We start from the raw sequence: 20,202 nt of genomic DNA on the forward strand, positions 1-20,202 counted from the left end.
AGCAAATCACAACCTCTCTCAGCCTCCATTTCCTTGGCAAATTACTTCCTTTTTGTCATTTAAAATTTCCCCTTCTGTAAAACAAAAGAGATGAACTACATTTCAGAAATGCCTTTTAGTTCAGTAGCTGTGGTTCTTTGTCTCTATTTTTCCCCTGTTTAAAATATGGAAAAGGCTGAATTTCAAATCAATGAAATATGTGAAAGATCTTTTACTCCAATACTCTCATTTTACAGATGAGGAAAATTAATTCATAGAATGGGGAGCTGAAGAGGGAATGATTTGCTCAATATCAGAGAGTTACTAAGAAGTTGGGACCAGATCTTTTAGTCTAATGTTCTTTCAAATACATTACTCTGATTCTTAGACAAAGAAATTTATCTTATTTTTTAATGGCTTCTAATACTGAAATATTATCTCATATCTGTAAAATTGGGGGGGGGGAATAAAAAAAACCTTGTTAAGAATGATACCATAGATATAGTTTGAATTTAAATATTGGTTTAGGCCCAGTGTAGAAAAATAGCTTTCCTGGTGAAGCATCAAGCATTGATAATTTCAGTTTGTTTCTCCATCCTCTTCCTTTGGAGAGGGGAATGCTTGAACCTTTTTGAACATTGTCCTAAGAGTAATGATGTCAACCATGTTTTAGTGCATGCCAGAAGTGAATATATTGATAGCATCATTGATTATTATGGTCTTCTACTACTGTTATACTAATTTGTTTCCCATCTCCAATTGGCTTTACTTTTTACAGCTTTGAGCAGTAATTCAGTCCCCTACGCCTCTCTGATTGGCTCTGTGTCCTCCCTCTCTAGCCAAACTACCACTCAGTCCTTATATGATAATAACTCTCTCCCACGATTCGCTCGAAAAGGTCTAAACATCTTTGTCTCTATTATTTTCTCTGTTCAAGCACTGTTATGGATGTCCTCATCAGTCCACTTCCATATTTGAATAAACCTAGAGTCTTTTGTGCCTTTTCACTTTCATACTTTCCATTGGGGGTGCTTCATCTGGATGAGATCACTTTAATTATTGTATCACTGTCACGCCACCAAATCCAATGACGTTTCTATAACTCAACTTAGATGAATACCATCTAAATGGGGACCTCCAGAAAGGGGCTCCAAATCTATTAGTTGGTATGAATATCAGTGTGGGAACTTCCACTTTCAAGAAACATCATCTTTGATTGGGTCTTCCACTTAGTCCTTGGTTGACTGGCCACATATCATCATATTCATTAATATCAGTATTAATTCACAATTCACAGTAGCACTATATGTATTATTGTAGAAGGGAAATATTTCTACTTATTCTATTGGAACCAAAATATTAGAGTCAATTGATTGTAGCCTTTCATAAGGACACTATTGGGTGACAATCAAATGTAACACAACTTTTAAAATGGTCAAAAATAATGACCCAGTCATGTTGACATATGAAATAGACATTCCATTGAATAATGCCTTCCAGAGATTTACAATGACATAAGAGAATTGTCAACATGACTTCCAGTTTGAGCCCCTCACTCATTTCTGTTTCTCCTTTTGTCACCTCAAAAACTTTGTTGGGGTACACTAGTTCGGATTTTTGTAGCCAGCTGTGTTTTCTCCCTATAAGTGATGAGTCAGCAGTCTCCATTCCATTCTGTATATACTAAAAGTAATCAGGAAGAAATAAAATACAAAACATTTGGGGATCTTAGAACAAAAGGATGTGGGAGTAGAGGGAATCATCAAATATAATTGTGGATCTTTTTTTTATTAGGTATCCATTAAACTGGCATATTGTCAGCTGGCCCCCTGTACTAGTTGCCCCATAGCTATATCCCTGTCTCTTTCTCTCTCTGTCTTCTTCTGTCAATGTGTCTTTGCCTTCATTTGCTCACTTTCTTGCAACTAGTTTTCCTATGAGCAGACAAAGATGTTTACACCTGAAGTAGATTGTAGGTATCCCTGGGGGTTGATAATGGTCATTCGGGCCAAAGCCCATAAATCTCTCAGTGTGGCCAGGAGAACTCTATCCCCTATCACTGCAATCTGCTACGAGTGAAAACATTTTTGAAAGTCTAATTGTTTGGTGTCTGATTTTTGTCTCCAGTGAATTCTTGTCTATGAACAGTGCTGCATGTTTCTCTAGTTGTCCATAGTCGCATGTGAATGTGAGTCACCTCGAGCTTTCATGAAACACTGACACAAAAACATTGTAAAATGTTCCAGTTCTATTCAGAATGTAAACTGAAACCTCCAAACCTCTGGACATTATCATTATCATCTTCCTTTTCCTCCTCCTCCTCTTCATCATCATCATCATCATCATCTCCTTTTAAGTACCAACCTCTCCATTTCATTTTTGACAAAAAGAAAAGGGTTACTTATGTTTTGTTTTATTTACACCATCATTTCCTTTGCAGGTTCAGGTGTATCCGGTTACGCTGGTAACCTTCATTCAAGTTAGTTTTCCTTGATTATACATAATTCACTTTTTTTTTTCTTTTGTTAAATACTATTCTGTCTCCCTTTAGGTTTTCTTCAGTATCTGTTTTATAAATTCACCTTTCACCATTCAATTTCATGCAATTTCCATCTCACATAGTGCAGGAGAAGGAGTTTGAAATAAGTTATTACTCAAAGCAGAAGCCGACATCAGACCTAACTGTCTCATTTCCCCTCACCCAGCTAACTTCATTGAGTCATGGCACAATAATGCTTTCTTTTACACCAGGAATGTGAGCTTGGGGATCATGCTTGGTGACTTTTCATTTGGCTTCAAAATTCATTTCTCCAGCGCATGTCCTGCTTTGAGTAACCAAACTATCTGCCTGCTTTCTCACATAAAACATCTTAACTACTTACATATTTCTAGCCATTTCTAACTATTGTATTTTCTATATTTTGGAACTGTTATCAGTCTTTACATTGAGTTTTCAAAACACGTCCCTTTGTTTCATTTTAATAGGCATGGCTAGCCATCCTCCCATACCGATTTTGGAACTTGCTGATCATATTGAAAGGTTGAAAGCTAATGACAACCTGAAGTTTTCCCAGGAGTATGAGGTAATGCTCTCAATATTCTGATGCATTGTAATACTCTCCTGACTTTCTCTTTCTTTGACCACATTTCTGAAAATAACTTCCTTCAGTGGTTTTGTTTTTACAAATCATTAGGCAGTGCTAGGATCTATTATAAAGCATTTGCTTAAAAAATAGAAATAAAATGGGTTCCCATTGATCAGGAATTTCTGAACAAATTGTGATATATGAATGTAATGTAATACTATTACAGCATAAGAAATGGCAAATAAGAGAAATAAAATGTATGCTAATGAAATAACCAACTTTGAAAAGAAATCGTGCTTCTGCATGTTAGTTACTTTCATAAAAAGTGTGATTGGTTCTCATTCATTATAGATTATTTAATGGATTTGATTAATCTTTTACTATTTGGATTTCAACAAAACACTGCCTTGATAATAACAACTTACATTTCTATAAAACATTAAAGAGTATAAAGTTCTTTCCTTTTAATAATCCGATGATGTAGCATAACCATTAAAATGCTCAATTCACTTTTAAGGAAACTGAGAAACAGAGATTAATGATTTTCTTCAAGTTATACATATTAAGTATAAGAATCAGGAACTGAAACTCAAATCTTTTTACTATATAGCCGATGTGATTCATTGAATTTCATGAATTTCAAAGTGATATATATGTAAATGTAAACATGTACATGGAATATATATATTCATATACATGATGTGTATAAACTGTATATGTACTGAAATGTCTTTTATTGGTTTTTTTACTTGTTTGTTTTGGGGGGAAGTAGATTAGAATTTCCATTAAATGACAAAATATAATAGAAAGTTGTATCTTGGGACATTGTATCAGTCTTTCATGGACTAAAAATGCCATGATTGTATGGTAATGTTACAATTTTAAAAAAAATATTTAGGCCACAATGCAGGTATACTACATAGGACATATGTTCTATATAAGTTGTGTGGAGTTTCAACTTTAATCACATCTGTTTAAGATTATAGAAATACAAATATCAAGGTGGAAGGGACCTCAAAGGTCACTTACTCTAAACTCATTTAATGAAGACAGACAATAACCTGAGAAGTAATGTGGTCATCACACAAATAGATATGTTGGAGCCAGGACACACTACCTTTAGTTAGAGGTAGAAAGAAGTCATTTTATATTTTTATGGAGTTATCAGAGGTTAAAATCTGATCCAACATAACATTAATTATGTTGCTATTAATTATGTTAGAGATCTAGCTAAGGGAAATGAATTGCACACAGTCACATAGCAAGTCAATGACTTGCTATCTTTCCATTATCCATTGTAAGCATAATTAAACATGAGACTTTTTTTTTAACCCAGAGTATTTTTTTATAATCAGAATGATTACCTTCTAATTCACCTTCTCCAGTACTCACCAATATAAACCTTGAATGCTAGATTTCAGACTTGAATGAAATCATACCCTGAATTTCTTGTAAACAATGTCTACTGAGAAAGTTATCTTTTGTGAGTAACAATAGAGTAAGTCTCTAATATTTGGATGGTTTTCACTTGACTCTTCCTTTATGAGTAAGTGTAGTAGAGTATCATTTTCATTAGTATCTTGAAAACATTTTCTTCTCGCCATAAAACTTCTGTATCTCTGCTGCACAGGGATGGTGCTTTTCCAAAATATAGTTTGTTTGTTTGTTTGTTTAGTAAGATTGTATTTTTAAAGCACTTGGAGCTCCTCAGTTTAGAGGGAAAAAAAAACAATTTGTTCTTCTTAGTTCTTAGTAAGGCTGGACAATTTAGTATGGTGGAATATTCCTGGCTGTGAACTCAAAAGATCTGAAACCAAAATCACTAGTGACAGTCATGACCTGATAGTACAAGTCACTTACCTTCCTTTTGAGCTTTATCATCATTATAGTCCCTAAAAACAGGATCATTATGAGTAAAATACCTTGTGAACTTGGACATGATTCAGGTCTCTTCATCTAGTATAAATTTACATAAAACAAAATACAATATTGGAATGTAAATTAGTTTTGGTTCACCCAAATGATTTCTTGCTTATCTCTTTGTCTTTGCTCACTCCTAATTTTAATGGCGCACTTAAAATGATATATTGCTGAAGTCATTCCTAGGTACTTCAGGGCTTTGGGCTTCAGGTTACAGATTGGGATTTAGGAGAGAAAGCCAGGTCTTTGAGAGATACTACTTGCATAAATATTAATTATCTCTTTACTAATTGAAATTTTTACCTGATCAGCATCTTTCTGAGGTTGTTTTTTTTTTTTCATTATCTTAAATGAGAAGTTATTAGAAGTTTTCTTTTTCTTTTTCTTTTTTACAGTATAGTTACAAATCTTTAATTGTGGAAAACTGCCTGGTGCAGTGGATTGAGGGTTGGACCTTGTGTCTACAAGAATTTAGTTCACATTTGCCTTAAATACTTGTTAGTTGTATAATCCTGCCTAAGCACATCACTTAACTTCTCCATCAGCTTCCTCCTCTGTAAAATGAGGAAAATAATAGTGCCTTTCCTTCCAGAGTTTTGAAGATGAAGTGAGATTTCAAAAGTGCTTTGCAAACATTAAATTGATAATAAAATCTATTTTTATTATTCTTGTCATTGTTGTTATTATCCATGTGCTAGCTTAGGTAGAAGAGCGATTTTTATTCCCCATAATTAACCCATGGAATTACTCTCCACAACCTATTGCTACAGAAGAAACCATGGCATGGAAAGAAAGAGACCAAGTTTCTATTGCTAATTCTACCATTAACTTGTAATGGGACAGTGGGCAAGCCTCTCATTGGACTAAATTAGTTTTCTTATCTAAGAAAGAAAAGTATCGAACTAGATAATCTCTAAACTCCCTTCCCCTCCGATGATTTAAAGATTAGTATAGGTATTTGCTGATACCACAGAACACAGTGTTGTATTTTATCAACATATAGTAGTTGACAGCGCCTATTAAGCATGAAAAATCACATTCTTCACTACAGTAACTTATACCTCATCAGAAAAGTCCATATGTAAGGATATTCTAATGACGTTCATTGAATTAAAGATAAGAAATACTCCTTGAAAGCTGTTACAATTTACAAAGTTAGTCATCCATGGTCTAAAGACTCTAGTAGCCACTGACATGAAATAGTTTTCAAAGGTTCTTTTCAGTCCATCATTATGATGACTTATAATTAAAGCACATATTCTCTGGATGCATAGATGTGCTGTAATACAATATCCATCTGAGTGATATTTAAGTGTTATATTCATCAGTGATGCTTAGATTAGGGATCCCATATTATGCATTAAGTCCCAATTCTTAGCTAAAAAGAAGTCATTTTACTTATCATCTGTTTAAATAAAATTGTAGGTTTCGTTTGTAATTCAGAATATATAATTCAGAGAAATCAAAAAATAGACATTTTATTACTTTCTGATACCTATACTTTGTTTAACACAATCATTGAGAGGCAGAATTTTAATAAGGAAAGAAAACTGGATCTCAGGATGAACTGGGTTCAAATGCTATCCTTGATCCAAACCAAATCTGTGACAACTGGACAAGTCACTTAAACATTCAATGATCCCAATGATTGCTACTAAGTTGTAAATTAGACAACTTTTTTGCTCATCTGCATTCTTTGAAGGAATTGAGGACTTGCCTTTGCTATTGAAACCACAGACACAGAACAACAACAACAAAAAATTAATTATTGGATAGATGCTAGTATGGGCTGGAGTTACAGTTTAAACCATGCAAGCCAATTATTAAATTTTCATTGTAATCATTTACATCTTGGAAATTGGAAAATGCCATAAATCAGGGGTTGGTGTTTTATTTTGTTGGTGATCTAGATTCAAGAAGGTGATAGAGAAAATATTAGTTCAGATCAGTCTAATAGTTTGAAAGCTGTTCTCATTAATTCTGGAGCCAGAATAAGAGGAAACTGGTCAAAAGACCTTCCTAATTGAAATTACTAGAGAATCAGACCATGATATATATGTCTTTGTCTATCCACTGAACTTCCCAGATTTTACCTCATAGACTCAAGTACACTGAGTTCTAGGGAGTTGTTCTAGGTAACAGCCCTAGGAACAAAATAGATATCTTTCATTTGAGAACCAAGCTAACTAATACACCAAGGGAAGATATCTTTCAATGGAGGCAGTACTTGTATTGGTGAAATACTGAATTACTAGAAGAGAGTACAGTTTCATAAGAGAAATTATTGAACCATGTTTGCTGATGAGAGCTATGAGGATAGAGAGGGGAAATATTTAAAATATTAACTTCTGAAATATTCATGCACATTCTTAAAGAATTTAGTGAAATTTCTTGGTGTCAAATGACCAATGGGTTATTTAAGGGAAGTCATGATTTTAAGCCGTTCTCCAATAATCTAATGAAAGAGAGAAGGAAAATTGAAATAAACAGCAGACATCTTGAAAATTTTAAAATAACTTACTTTAAATTACCTTATGTGTCAAAGAAAAAGTGTGAGGAAAAGCACCCTTTTATAACCCGTGTTAAGTCTGCTACACTGGATAAATGGCAAAATGGAACTTATCTTCAAAAGTACATTGTTGAATCATTCAAGTGGAACTGACTACTAATTTGCACCAGCCTTAAGAAATAAGTGTCAGGGGAGGATATGTGAGAGAGATACATTTCTTTTATTAAGGTCAAGGAAAGGAGAATGTGCATGTAAATGTATTGAGACATTTTCTTCATCCCTTCATGTTGACTTTAGCCTTTAGGTCAATGTTAAACCCTAATGGGTAGGCAAGTTTTGACCAATTTGATCATGGTCTCAGTAGGTTGGAATGCAACATCATAACAATAGTCTTCATAGTCAATATGTAGTGGATGAAAAAAAAAATTTTTTAATTGTCAGAAAATAGCATCTCAGAAAGCAGCTATCAGGATCTTCCAGAAGAATGAATTGGTACTATTGTCAAAGCCAAAATGCTAAGCTGGTTTATTTAATGTTCTGTCCTATAATACTTTCTTCTTTAATTTAGCCTAGAGTCTTGACAAAGATGAAGGAGGTGGTAGAGGTTAAGGTTAGATGATTTTCCAGTTTCAGTCCACTCCCATAGTTACATGGTTATAAGTAATTGTTTGGCAGGGTACTTGTCTTCAACAAACATTGATTGAGAGCTTGCTTACTTTGGTGGGACACTGTGCTTGATGAAAACTAGGTTAGGGAGAGGTATAAGACCTAATTCCTGTCTTCTAAAAATATGCTGAAGTTATTGAACACATTCTTTAAAATGGAAAACAATCCAGTTTATACTTTATGCCTCATAAACATTTTAGGAACACTAAACAATAGTATACACCATCCTACTGATTACAATTTTAATAGAATATAGTTCCTGTATTCTAAAATTGGTATAAAATTCCCAGCAAAGATTTGTGAATAATTACAAATAAAAAAAAATTTCCTTAATCATTTCCTTAATTTCTAGGTCATTTCATTAAATTGACTGGAAAACCATCGCATTTGACCATCTCAAGACCTGGATTTCAATCCTGGTTCTAAAACATATCTGACCTTACCCAACTGCCTCAGTTTTGTCCTTCATAAAGTAGGAAAGTGATTTCAATTCTCTAAAAAAGTCACCATCAGTATCAGCTTGGAACAAAGGCACAACTATGCTTGGCCCACCTTGGAAACAGAAGGAGATCAATATGGATGATTATTCAGAATCAAGGTGACTAGCAAAGGCAAGGTCCTATGGAGAAGGTAGCAGATAAGGTGGGTCTTGAACATAGCATAAGACTGGGATATAAAGAAAGTAGTAAGCATTCAAAGCATAATGAATGATATAAACAAAAATATAACTATAGGAAGGCACGAATTAGATGGAATAAGACAATGTATCTTGACTAGAGTGGTTGTGTAGGGAAAGCAAGTTAGAGAAAAACTTGTAGGTGCCAGGTTGTATATAACTTTTAGTCTCCATTTAAGGATTAGGGTTTTATTATTGAGATGGCAATGAGACACTGAAAGATTTTCATTTTATGTGTGTCTGTGCATGCAAAGTGGTACTGTATACATGTGAGCTTACCGGCAATATGTAGCAATGGTAAGCTAGATTGGACTGATAGTGACTCTTACATATATATTACACATATGACCATTACAGAATATTGGCAGTATTTATTTGAATTATGATTACCCATTTTCTGAATATTCAGTACAGGGGTTCAGGCATAGAATTTAGTTGCTACTCTTTTTTTTTTTCCTATCCCAGCTACCATAGAGGACATTTTCCTTTATTCCTTATAGGTATCCTCCCTCTTTAAATGCCTTGTATTTATTTTGTATGTGTCCCACACATACATACTGCCTCCCTTAATAAAATGTAACCACTTTGAAAGAAGGAACCATTTGCTTTATCCCTAATGCTTAGCACAGTTCCTAACATATAATAGGTGCTTAATAAAGGTTTAATGACTGATTGATTTATAGGTTAATAGACTTTTGTAAAATGACATTACTTGAAAGCTTATCATTAAAACAATTCTTTCATAAAGTGATGGCAATCTATATTACAGTAATTACAGTAAAATAATAATAATGAACCTGTTTCCCAAGAAATTTAGTCTCTTACTTCATTTCATCCAACTTGTAATGGACCTATAACCCTAAAATTCAATTTTATTCGATCCAACAAATAAATATTGGGTACTCTCTGTGTCCCCAACACTGTGCCAGACACATTCAAAGATGAAAAATGATAAAATACCTCCCCAGTTTTAGGGGAGAGAAATGTCAGTCATGTATGTATTAAGTGCTTATTGTGTTCTATGTGCTAGAGACACAAAGAAAGGTAAGCTCATTATTTATATTCAAGGAGCTCTCATTCTAACAGAGAAAGACTGTATATAAATCTCTCCACATGTACATGGTATATATATTGTAGTCAGAAGACCTTTGTAGCTGAGAAGACCAAGAGGACCTTCTGTGGCCCTAAGTATAGGAATATTGAAAGTGGACCTGAAGGGGCAGAGAATCCCATGTATGAGAGACAGGTAATATAAATGCAGCCAGGAGATAGAGTGTCATGGATGAGATATAGCAAGAAAATCTATGTGACTGAGTCCCAGAGTACAGGAAGGGGAATAAAGTATTTAAAAGACTAGTAAAGAAAAGAAGAGGTCAGATTATGGAGAGCTTAAAATACCCAAAAGAGGATGTGTGTGTGTGTGTGTGTGTGTGTGTATGTATACACACACAGGCATATCTATATACATATGTGGATGTGTGTGGATGTGTGTATTGAGAAAGAAGAGAACACATTCAGTTTTGAAATCTGTAATGCAAAGATCTAGTTTATTTAAGTCTTTCATGCAAAGCAGTCTCATCCTTGTCAAAAGAAAAAAGATCTCTATAGTACTCTGGAAGGCTCTGAAGGGTGTCTTTAAGTTACTGTGTTCACATTATAAAACACAGGCATAACTTCTTTACTAAACTCTATGGGTGTGAATTATCTTTGATCCTGAAGACAACTAAAGATAAACTCATATGTCTCCTACCAGTTAGCATCCTGAATGTGCTAATAATTTCCTCCCTTACTCAAGTCTCTCAACTGTTGTCTCTCCAGATGATAATGAAGTCTCTTATTTGTAATGTTCACAGCATTGTTCCCTTGTCTTTCTGTTTTAATAACAGCAGGTGTTTGCTCAGTACCTTTCTCTGACAAGCTTAAATCATCTTGCTGTTCCTATCTGATTAGTCTTCACAACATCCCAGGGAGGCAAGTTGAAGGAAAGGATGCATTATTTTCCCTATGAATAATAAAAAATATTGAGACCCACAGAAGAAACATGAAAAGCTAGAAAGACCCTTGACTTATTCAGGGCTGTTTTTTTGCTCTAGACTAAACCTTATATAGCTTGTTTTCCCAATCTGGCCTGAGGACAGATTCCTATAGTCTGAGTCTTTAACTAGAACAATAACACATATGCAGAAAATTACTGTGAAGAAATTACAGTTACTAATTTTCACCACATGACTATCCATGGGAAAAACCTGAGGTTTTTCTATGAAATGCTAAGTATTTCTTCTCTCTCATGAGCTAGTCTCACCATTCCCAATGGTAAACATTGACTTTTTCACTATATAGAGGACAAAAATGCTTTATGACCAAAACAGTGACCACACAACAAAGCACTGCCCACTTCCCAAGGAAGAAAGAATGGGTGGAAGAAGGGGTTGGGGGTGGGTCTTTAATGAAGTGTGCTAGAAGGCCATTTCAAATCCCAGAAGCCATTATTTTTAGGACCACATTTTTTTTAATCCAAATAGTATATACTATATAAAAGATTTTCAATTCCTGTTGTCTTTGTGCTTATATTTTAAAATATAAGCCCTTCAGGGTGGCTACACATATAAAGGCTGAGATAAGAGTCTACCAATCACAAATGCCAATTTTTTAATGCCTGCTCTGGATAATCTGGTTTTTTTTCCTTCTAGCCTCAAGAATTGATTTTTGTAAAAAGGTAAAGTAGTAGGTACGTGGCATAAATATGCCTTTACTTCCAAGACTTAGTTATAAGTAATAAACCCTCCTATCTCTTCTCCCACCCTACCTCCTTACTGTCCTTTGACTTATCAGAGACAGAAGGAAATTTCAAAAAGTAAGACAGTTATTGTGATGATGCTTTAACTGCATCTTTTGATTGGTGGCAACTAGTCCATTCATTCTAAACTTAGACCTTAAAATGAGGATAGAATGATTCTGAATTTCCTGTTTGAAATTTCTTCAAACTCATACTTCTCCTGACAGGGGGAATGGGCCTCTATGAGAGGTCAGACCATGTCTTTTCTGCAACATAGAATAATTTGTCATTTTTCAACAATCCTACTGGGCATAAGTCTGTGTTAGGTTAACCATTAATTTGATATAGCAAGGATTTTTATTTAATTCATCAGTGTAGGGAATCTCTCAAACCCAACAAATTGCTGTGCTTTGATGACTTTAAGAGATGGTCTTTTGTATTTTTTTTTTATAAAAAAATCATCACTCAGTGGTTCAACTTCTGAAATTCATTCTGTCTGACTAGAATGGCTTTTGGACAAAAAGCACCTGTTCTGCTATTGTACCCAGAAGCAATGACAAGGCATCAAAGGAGTCCTTTAGTCCTGAGTGCCTAAAATACCCAGGAAGGAGTAGACAGAAGAGTAGAAGAAATTACATGTACTGGGGATATTTAGCAATGCCTTTCAGGAATATAAAAATTTAATGTGCAAAATTTGTATGGCAATTAGAAAATATGGTTTTTTACCAAAAATTTCATGTTTGCCCCATAATTAAAGCCTCACCTACTTGGTGAGTTTAATGGTGACTCCATCAATCAAAACTCCTGCTTAAGACGCTTGTGCAATTTTTCTTTACTTTTCTAGCTTTTTTGAAGGAAAAAAATAGTAAAAAAAATTATTAATGGGCTTTGTTTTTATATAACTTTCACTTTCCAGTATATCTTTCTCTTATCCCTTCCCCAAAGAGACATGCCCAATATCAAAGGATAAATATAAATAAGAAAGTGGTAGAGGTCATCAGTTCAGTAAAGTTAACAATAATATATCACTTGAAACTGACAGTATGTGCAGTGTTCTGCTCCTGTAAAGGAGTAAGGTATATTTTCTATGAAGAAGAAAATTCTTGCTAGTCTAGAGATCTATAATCATTTTTTAAGTTATTAGAATCATTTTTTATAATATATATTTTTCAGTTTCCTATAAACACATTTTTTCATTAATACCATATATCAAATTTTGTAAGCACTTCATCTAGCATAGTATTTTGTTTCTTCTAGTTTACAAGTAATATACCTTGATGTTTATAATTAGATTGTTTCCATCTTTCATACCTTTCTTCAATGTATTTTACCTCTTCAGGATGGGACCAAATTCCCATTTGACAGCTACTCAAGCAAAAATTCTTAATATTTAGGAAGAAGATTTTGTCCTCCTTTTAGAAATTCTTTAAATTCAATGAATATTTACTAAATTAATCATCTCTTGCATTCAAGGTGTTGTGCTAGGTGCTAGGAATTAAAAAAAAAAACATAGTCCCTGACCTCAAAAAGGTTGTACTCTACCAGGGGCAAAAGATACATACATAAATAAATGATGAGTAAAGTGAGGATCCAGGAAGAATGTTATAAAAATTTTGTAATGGGATAATACTTGAACAGAATTTATAGACTATCTAGTTATACTCCCTAGGAGGCTAGGTAAACAGGGAATAATACTTTGGAGCTAGAATCAGGAAATCCTGAATTCAAATTCAGCCTTAAACATTTACTAAGTGTGTTACCCTGGGCAAGTCTGCTTCACTTTCCTCAACTATTATTTTCTTATTTCCCAAAATTGTTGTGCTCACAAATGAGACCTTTGTGAATCAATTAGCACAGTCTCTGACACATAGTAGGCTCTTAATAAATGCTTGTTTCCTTCCTTCCTTTATAAGTGAGGAACTTAGGTCCAGAGAAAGTAGATCACTTGCCCAAAGTCACATCTAATAAGTAGAAGAGTTGGCATTTTAATCTAGATTCTTGGTTTCCAAATTCAACTTTTTGTTTCAACTTGCCATTATTCCATCTAGTGCACCTCATTTTGAATCTTAAGAGATTAAGGTCCAGAGGAGAGAAGCAATGTGTTCAGACATGCTAAAATAATAAACATCTAAACTAGAACCTAAATGTAAGGCATGAGACTTCCATTTAAGTGTTTTCCACAACCTCTGGCAGTATGAACAATTGAAAAGTTCATTTATTTGCTCCCCATAATTTTTTTCTGCTTTAACTTACTGTAGAGCCCTACACTTAGATCCTTTATAAGAGCAGAATGCTCTTTTATATATGCATATATAAATTCTTTTACCAAGAACATTTTTGACCCATGAAACAGCAATCAAGACATCAGAAGCCATCAAAACAGACAATGTCACAATTTGTAAATCCAAATAAAAAGTATTTTCAGTAAAATGGACTTCCCTGCTCCAAATATTATACATATTTGCACATTAATGTGCACATACTGCCTATTGATGTACACACAGACATGCATGCATTCCTGTATGACCCAATAGTGTGATTCAAGTGCATTTAGCCTCTGGTTTTGTCTCATGCTTGAAATTGTAAAATTCAATCCATACAGAAGAAGGTTGCAAATTAATTGCCACTGATTTCTGTGTTGAAAACCAATTCATCAGGAAACTAGAATATGTTGGGTAGACAGAACAGAGGAAGAACAAGAAAGGAGTGGAAAGATATATATAAAACCATAACTTTTGTCAGAGGTGCTGTATATCATTTTCATATTTCTTAATATGACGCTTTGTGGTTGGTGGTTAACAATTAGCCTGAAGTTGTGACTCTAAGGATTTGAGAAAGTTGAAATCATGTTCTGGCAAGGTGCCCAGCTGCTCAAAATAAGCAGGTAGATTATCAATTCCAGTGGATAATATTTGTAATGAAAGGAAAATCCATTCCTTGAAATAAATTAGGCTTCACAAATCTATTAAAGGGATGGCAATTGATATGAATTCTTTTTAAAGTACACATTCATATACATGAAATCATCTTTAAAGATTTTGCCAATGAATTTAGTGAAATAGTTGCCAGAAGTCACAAAAAATAAAAGGACACTTTAGACTTGCCAGACCATTTGCCCTTTTTTTGGCTTGGCAAGAAAGTACAGTCATGCTTCATGCTTTAATTTCTCCCATGATTCCTGTATCATTAACCTTACGTTTTATTCAAGTTTAAATGAATGATTCAACGCATTATTAAAGACATGGTCTCATGAGTTCAACAAGTTAACATCTAATATTCATGCTATTTGAAGAGAATTTCAAATAATAAACACTGAGATACCACCACCCTCATCCTGGGAAAATTTAGGATTAGATAAATAGATATAACATTTCTTCACATGCCAGTTTTCATTTTAGCATAATTTATTTTTTTTGTAGTGAATCTACCTCTTCTCCATGACCTTGAAGTAGATAAAGCATTGTAGCAAATGAGAATCAATGGGTAAAGTTAGCCAAGAGTGATGCATATTTAAGGCTATGAGTATTGAATTCATATAGGTAGGTGGTTTTTGCCCTTACTTTCAACCTTGAGGGATTGTTATCCATGAGCCCCACAGTCAGCAAAAACTGGAGAAGAAAAATCAAAAATAAATAAATGAATTGACAATAAAGACTTCCAGCAAAACAAACTTTAGGGGCTCTTCCTTCTTTCTTTTCATTGATATTCTCATATGTATCTTGACTGCAATTCTTAGGCAGACTTCTATTCAGATTTAAACTTTGTAACAGCAGTTCTCTATCATGCAGTAATATTTAGAGAAATATAAGAATTTAGGATTTTAGGAATTAGAAAAGACTTTAAAGTTCACCTCATCTATAGTCATTTTGTAGATGAAAAGATAGAGGGTCAGAGAGTAAGTTCAAATAAGAGCATGAAATGGCAACAACTGGAAGAGGATTTAGAAATTACCTAATCCACTCCCTTATTCTAATGATGAGGAATCTTAGGTCCAGAGATTTGAGTTAATGACAGATTCAAATGAAACCAATATGTACATATTTAAAAGCATGAATCTATTTACACTTAAATATATTGGCTTGTTAAAATATTATTTGCAGTCTGTAGTTGACATTTTGTTGATATAGGTAATTCTTAGTAAGGAAATTCCCTCTTTTTGTGCAGACTGGCAACTTGTTTGGGATCCCAACAAGTGGTTTTTGGCATTGAATGGGAAAGAAAAGTGGTTACATGGCTAGAATGTGTCAGAGGAAGCAACTGAAGTCATATATTTCTAATTCCAAAGATGGGATTCCATCCATAATACCATTCTGCTTCTGTATAATAAACCCACAAACCAGACTAAATGACAATAACAAACATTTCTCTCATTCCATATAAAAACACAGATTGAAAATATAATAGTTATTTGGCACAGTTGATAAGGGTTATGGAAAACTATGAATTTCCTAGTAGTACTAATGCTCATAGAATAAAATGAAACTGCCCCAAGGTTATAGAAGCATTAAGTCAGTCAATAGACATTTTAATAAGCACTTATTATGTCACAGGTACCATGCTAAGTCCTAATAATACTAAGAAAAGCAAAAGGCTGGAAAGGTAGAAAGGAGGAAAGGTAATGAAGGGTTTTAAAAGCTAAACAAAGGATTTTTATCATTGATCCTGGAGGAAATTGGGAAGAAGTTTATTGAGTTGGAGTTTATTGAACAGAGGGTGATATGTTCAAACCTGTATGTTAGGAAGATCAATTTAAAACTTGAGTGGAGGGTGGAATGTAATGGGGATGGACCATAGGCAAAGAGACTAAATAGCTGACAATTGCAATAGTTTAGACATGAAGTAATGAGCTCCAATACTAGAGTAGTTGCTATAAGAATGGAGAAAAGATGTGAGGGAAGAGGAGAAACCTTAAGACTAAGAAATAAATAACATATGTAGGGTAAGCACAAATGTTGCAAGTCTGAACGGTGTGTGACTACTAGTTCTCTTGGCATTAATAGGGAAGTTTAGGAGGGTGGAGGATTTTGCAAGAGACTAAAGAAAGATATTACAAATTCAGTTTCAGATGTCTATAGGGCCTATATGTCTAATAGGTAGCTGGAGATAAAAAAAAATGGAGTTGAGAAAAAATGTATTGTTGTTTCATCCCTTTGAGTGACCCCATTTGGGATTTTCTTGGTAAAGATGCTGGAGTGATTTGCCAGTTGCTTCTCCAGCTCTTTTTGAAGATGAGGAAACTGAGGTAAATAGAGTTGAATGAATTGCCCAAGATCACACAGTAATAAGTGTCTAAGGCCAGGTTTGAACTCAGGAAAATGAGTTTTTCTGACTCCAGACCCAGCACTCTATCCTCTGAGTCACCTAGCCACCACCAAAGAGAAATAAATAGATATGAGAACCATCTGCATAGAACTGATAATTAAACCCATTAAAACTGATGAGATCACCAAATGAGACAATTTGGATGGAAAAGAGAGGACCATTTCATTTAATGGCTATTTCAAAGCTAAACATTCAGCAAAAAAAGACAGAGAAACGGTCAAACATGTAGGTAAATTACCAGAAGAGAAACATATTGTGAAAACTTAGAGCAAAAAGTATAAAGCAGAAGAGAGTGATCAATAGTGTCCAAGATTGCAGGAAAAGTAAAAAAAGGATGAGAAAGTTAAAAAAGACAATTATATTTAACATTAATCCTTGGGAAAAGTAGTTTTAATTGAATGATGGAAAGTCAGAAATCAGATTATTGAGGGTTTAGAAGTGAATGAGAAAAGAGGAAGTGAAGACACATAGCGTGGATGTCTTTCTCAAGCAAATTAACCATGAAATGAAAGGCATATGGAGATATATAGTTAACATGATGGAGTCAACTGAAATTTTTGTTTTATGTTTTTAAGAATAGGGAAGGTATGATTTTGGATGTATGTAGCAAAGAAGTAATCTGTAGATTGGGATGGATGGAACATTAGTGAGAGAGTGGATAATATAGGGGGGCATTCAATTGGAAAAGATTAAATATGATAAAGAGTACATGTAGAGTGATCAACCTTCACAAGGAGAAGAGCCATCTCTTTGTATGAAATAGTGGTAAAGAGGAGATAGTAGGAAGAGAATCTCTAAGTGATGTAAGATTATAAGAATGGGGAAAAAGAAAACTCTAGACAAAAATGACCTTAATTTTTTTCTTAAACTATGAGACAAATTCCTTAACTAAGAGAGTAGTAGTATGGGTGGAGAGGAGATAAACATGGTAGTTATAAAGGTAAAAAAAATATATAAGACTTAGAAACAGATTGAATACACGAGATGAGTATAAATTAGGCATCATTAGTTAATTCTGACGTTGCAAGTTTGAGTGACTGGGAAAATGACGATTCCCTTGACAATTATAGGGAAATTTAGAAAAGAACAGGTTCTAGGAAGAAGGGAGATATGTTTTAAAATGTCTGTAGGATAGTTCAAAATGCCCAATAAGTAGAAGGAATTGAAGGGTTTGAAGAAACCACTGTGGTAAGTGAGAAATTGAATGGATTATGAAAGTATAAAAAAATTACTGCAGTGAAATCCCAATTGAAATAAGGTAATATTAATTTGGAGTGGACTCAGTGTGATTTCATGATTTCAATTTCAATTAACAACTCTTCTAGAAGAACAAAGAAGCAGATCATAGATACAATCTAAGGTATGGCAAGGCATGATTAGTAATTGGGTAATGAGTGAAGAACTTGGTTGCAGAGTTCAATGTAGATTTGAATTGGTTCAATAAATTTTCAAGATAAAAAAGAAAACACTTGGTAGCCAATGCAAAGTGATAGCCTTAAGAAAGAAGTAAGGAGTGAAAAGATTAGAAGTTATCGTGAAAAGAAAGAAAAGGGTCAAGAGTCGTATGGTAGAAAGATAGAGGTAATAATAAAAGATTGATCAGATAAAATCATTTTAGGATGTGAGAACATGCAAATAGAAGGATTGTTGGTGATGGCAAGATCAACAGTATGACCATCTGGGGTGTGTATCTGAAGCAAAATGCTAGAGTACAATGTAAAAATTGAATAAAGTTTGGTCTTTGGAGAAATAAACTCTGGGATTTAGTCTCAGGTCCCAATCCCTAAATTCAAGTTTTTTTCTTCTGATTCTTTGCAGACCACTCCCCAGCTGGCAACCACCAACTGGGTCTTTGATAGAGGTGCTAGTTTAGCTTATATAAGGAAGGGCTCATTCAAGTTTATACAAGTTGTCTATGATAATAGTTTCTTCATTGTATAACTTAGTAGGAACATTTGCCATTGGACTATTATACCATATTATTAAACCTCTCTTAGGTAACCAACAATCACATCCAAGCCTGACAGCATTTTATGTATAGTCACTCTGCACTTAACTAAATTTATTGGTGAAGACATTAATCATAACACTTAGGGTCAAGAATTGAAGTTAATATCCCTCTTTCGGTATTGTTATGGAGAGAGAGATCATGGGATCATATATTTAGATATAGAAAAGAATCTTAGATATTAGGTAATATTATATTATGTTATTTTGATTATATCCTATTATCCTTCTCATCCTATCAATGAAGAAACTGAGACACAGAGATTATTTTTTTTTTTGACCAAGATCACATAGACAGTAGGAGCATGAATAGCTTTTGAACCTAGGGCTTTTTCTATTGTATGTTATTGTTGCTATAGCATTAAAGTGGTATCCATGTCTTTGGGCCAATCCCGAAACAAATTACCAATTTCTTCCTCTTTCAGATCTAAATATCTTTCAAGAAAATGGATGAAAAAATAGTATTTTTAGTACTTATCTCTCTTTTCATCATAAAAATATTTGCATGAAAACAGCCTCTTTGCTTCTTAAGCCTTTATCTGCTTTTGTTATTCATTCCCTCTTGAAAAGAGGCATAATCTTTTGTTTTTGATACATAATCATTTCCACTGCAAGCAATGGTGATGTCACAGACCAAGGATTATAATTTGAGCTAGAAAATAAACAGATTGACTCTAAAAAACAAAGCTGCTGGTGACTTTCAAATATTCTCAAGAACAAAGGAAATACTAGTACTATGAAGGCAAAATTGTAAGGGGGAAGTTTTTAAATTTTTAATATAACATTTCTTTTAGAAAATAATTGTGCACTTCTGCTTTTCTAGCTTGATAAATTTTAGGCTGGGCCCCTTAGTAGCTGGATTTTGCTAAGATTCCCAGGTTTCATACTTAAGCTTTTCTTCCCACAAAATGGGATATGAAATCTTGCCTGAAATTTGGTTAAAATCCCTGTTTGAATGGTAGGTATGATCTGCCTCATTTTGAATAATCAGTAAATGATTCAGGCTTTAAAGTCGAAAACCAGCTTGGTCTATGTCTAGTCAAAGTATTGTTCTCAGTGCACTACCTTTCAGTGATAATATAAAATCAGGCACACTGTGATAACTGCCTAGTTCCATCATTCTCGTTGGCTAGCTTATCCATTTTGACATAGCTTCAACCCTATTTGTGGAGTTTATCAAACATTTTCCCAGCTGAGTTTTCACAATATAGCTAATATCAGAATTTGTCCCTATCTACTGTTTTGTGAGTGACTTCTGCTT

At 34.0% G+C, this 20,202-nt stretch overlaps 1 protein-coding gene across 10 annotated transcripts in view; it reads left to right on the top strand.

Moving 5' to 3' along the window:
- PTPRD (protein tyrosine phosphatase receptor type D) overlaps positions 1 to 20,202 on the top strand; it is a 1,049,942-nt gene that overhangs the window by 919,051 nt on the left and 110,689 nt on the right. For 6 of the 10 annotated variants that reach the window (XM_031947929.1, XM_031947987.1, XM_031948187.1 and 3 more), the window contains one exon: positions 2,965 to 3,062. In XM_031947929.1, coding sequence (XP_031803789.1) covers positions 2,965 to 3,062 — 98 coding nt within the window. Of the gene's footprint in view, positions 1 to 2,419; positions 2,459 to 2,964; positions 3,063 to 20,202 lie in introns of all 10 variants that reach the window. The other 4 variants (XM_031947762.1, XM_031947812.1, XM_031947874.1 and 1 more) reach the window with 1 other exon arrangement.

Source organism: Sarcophilus harrisii, chromosome 1, assembly GCF_902635505.1.
Source record: "Sarcophilus harrisii chromosome 1, mSarHar1.11, whole genome shotgun sequence".
In the NCBI taxonomy this organism is placed as follows: domain Eukaryota; kingdom Metazoa; phylum Chordata; class Mammalia; order Dasyuromorphia; family Dasyuridae; genus Sarcophilus; species Sarcophilus harrisii.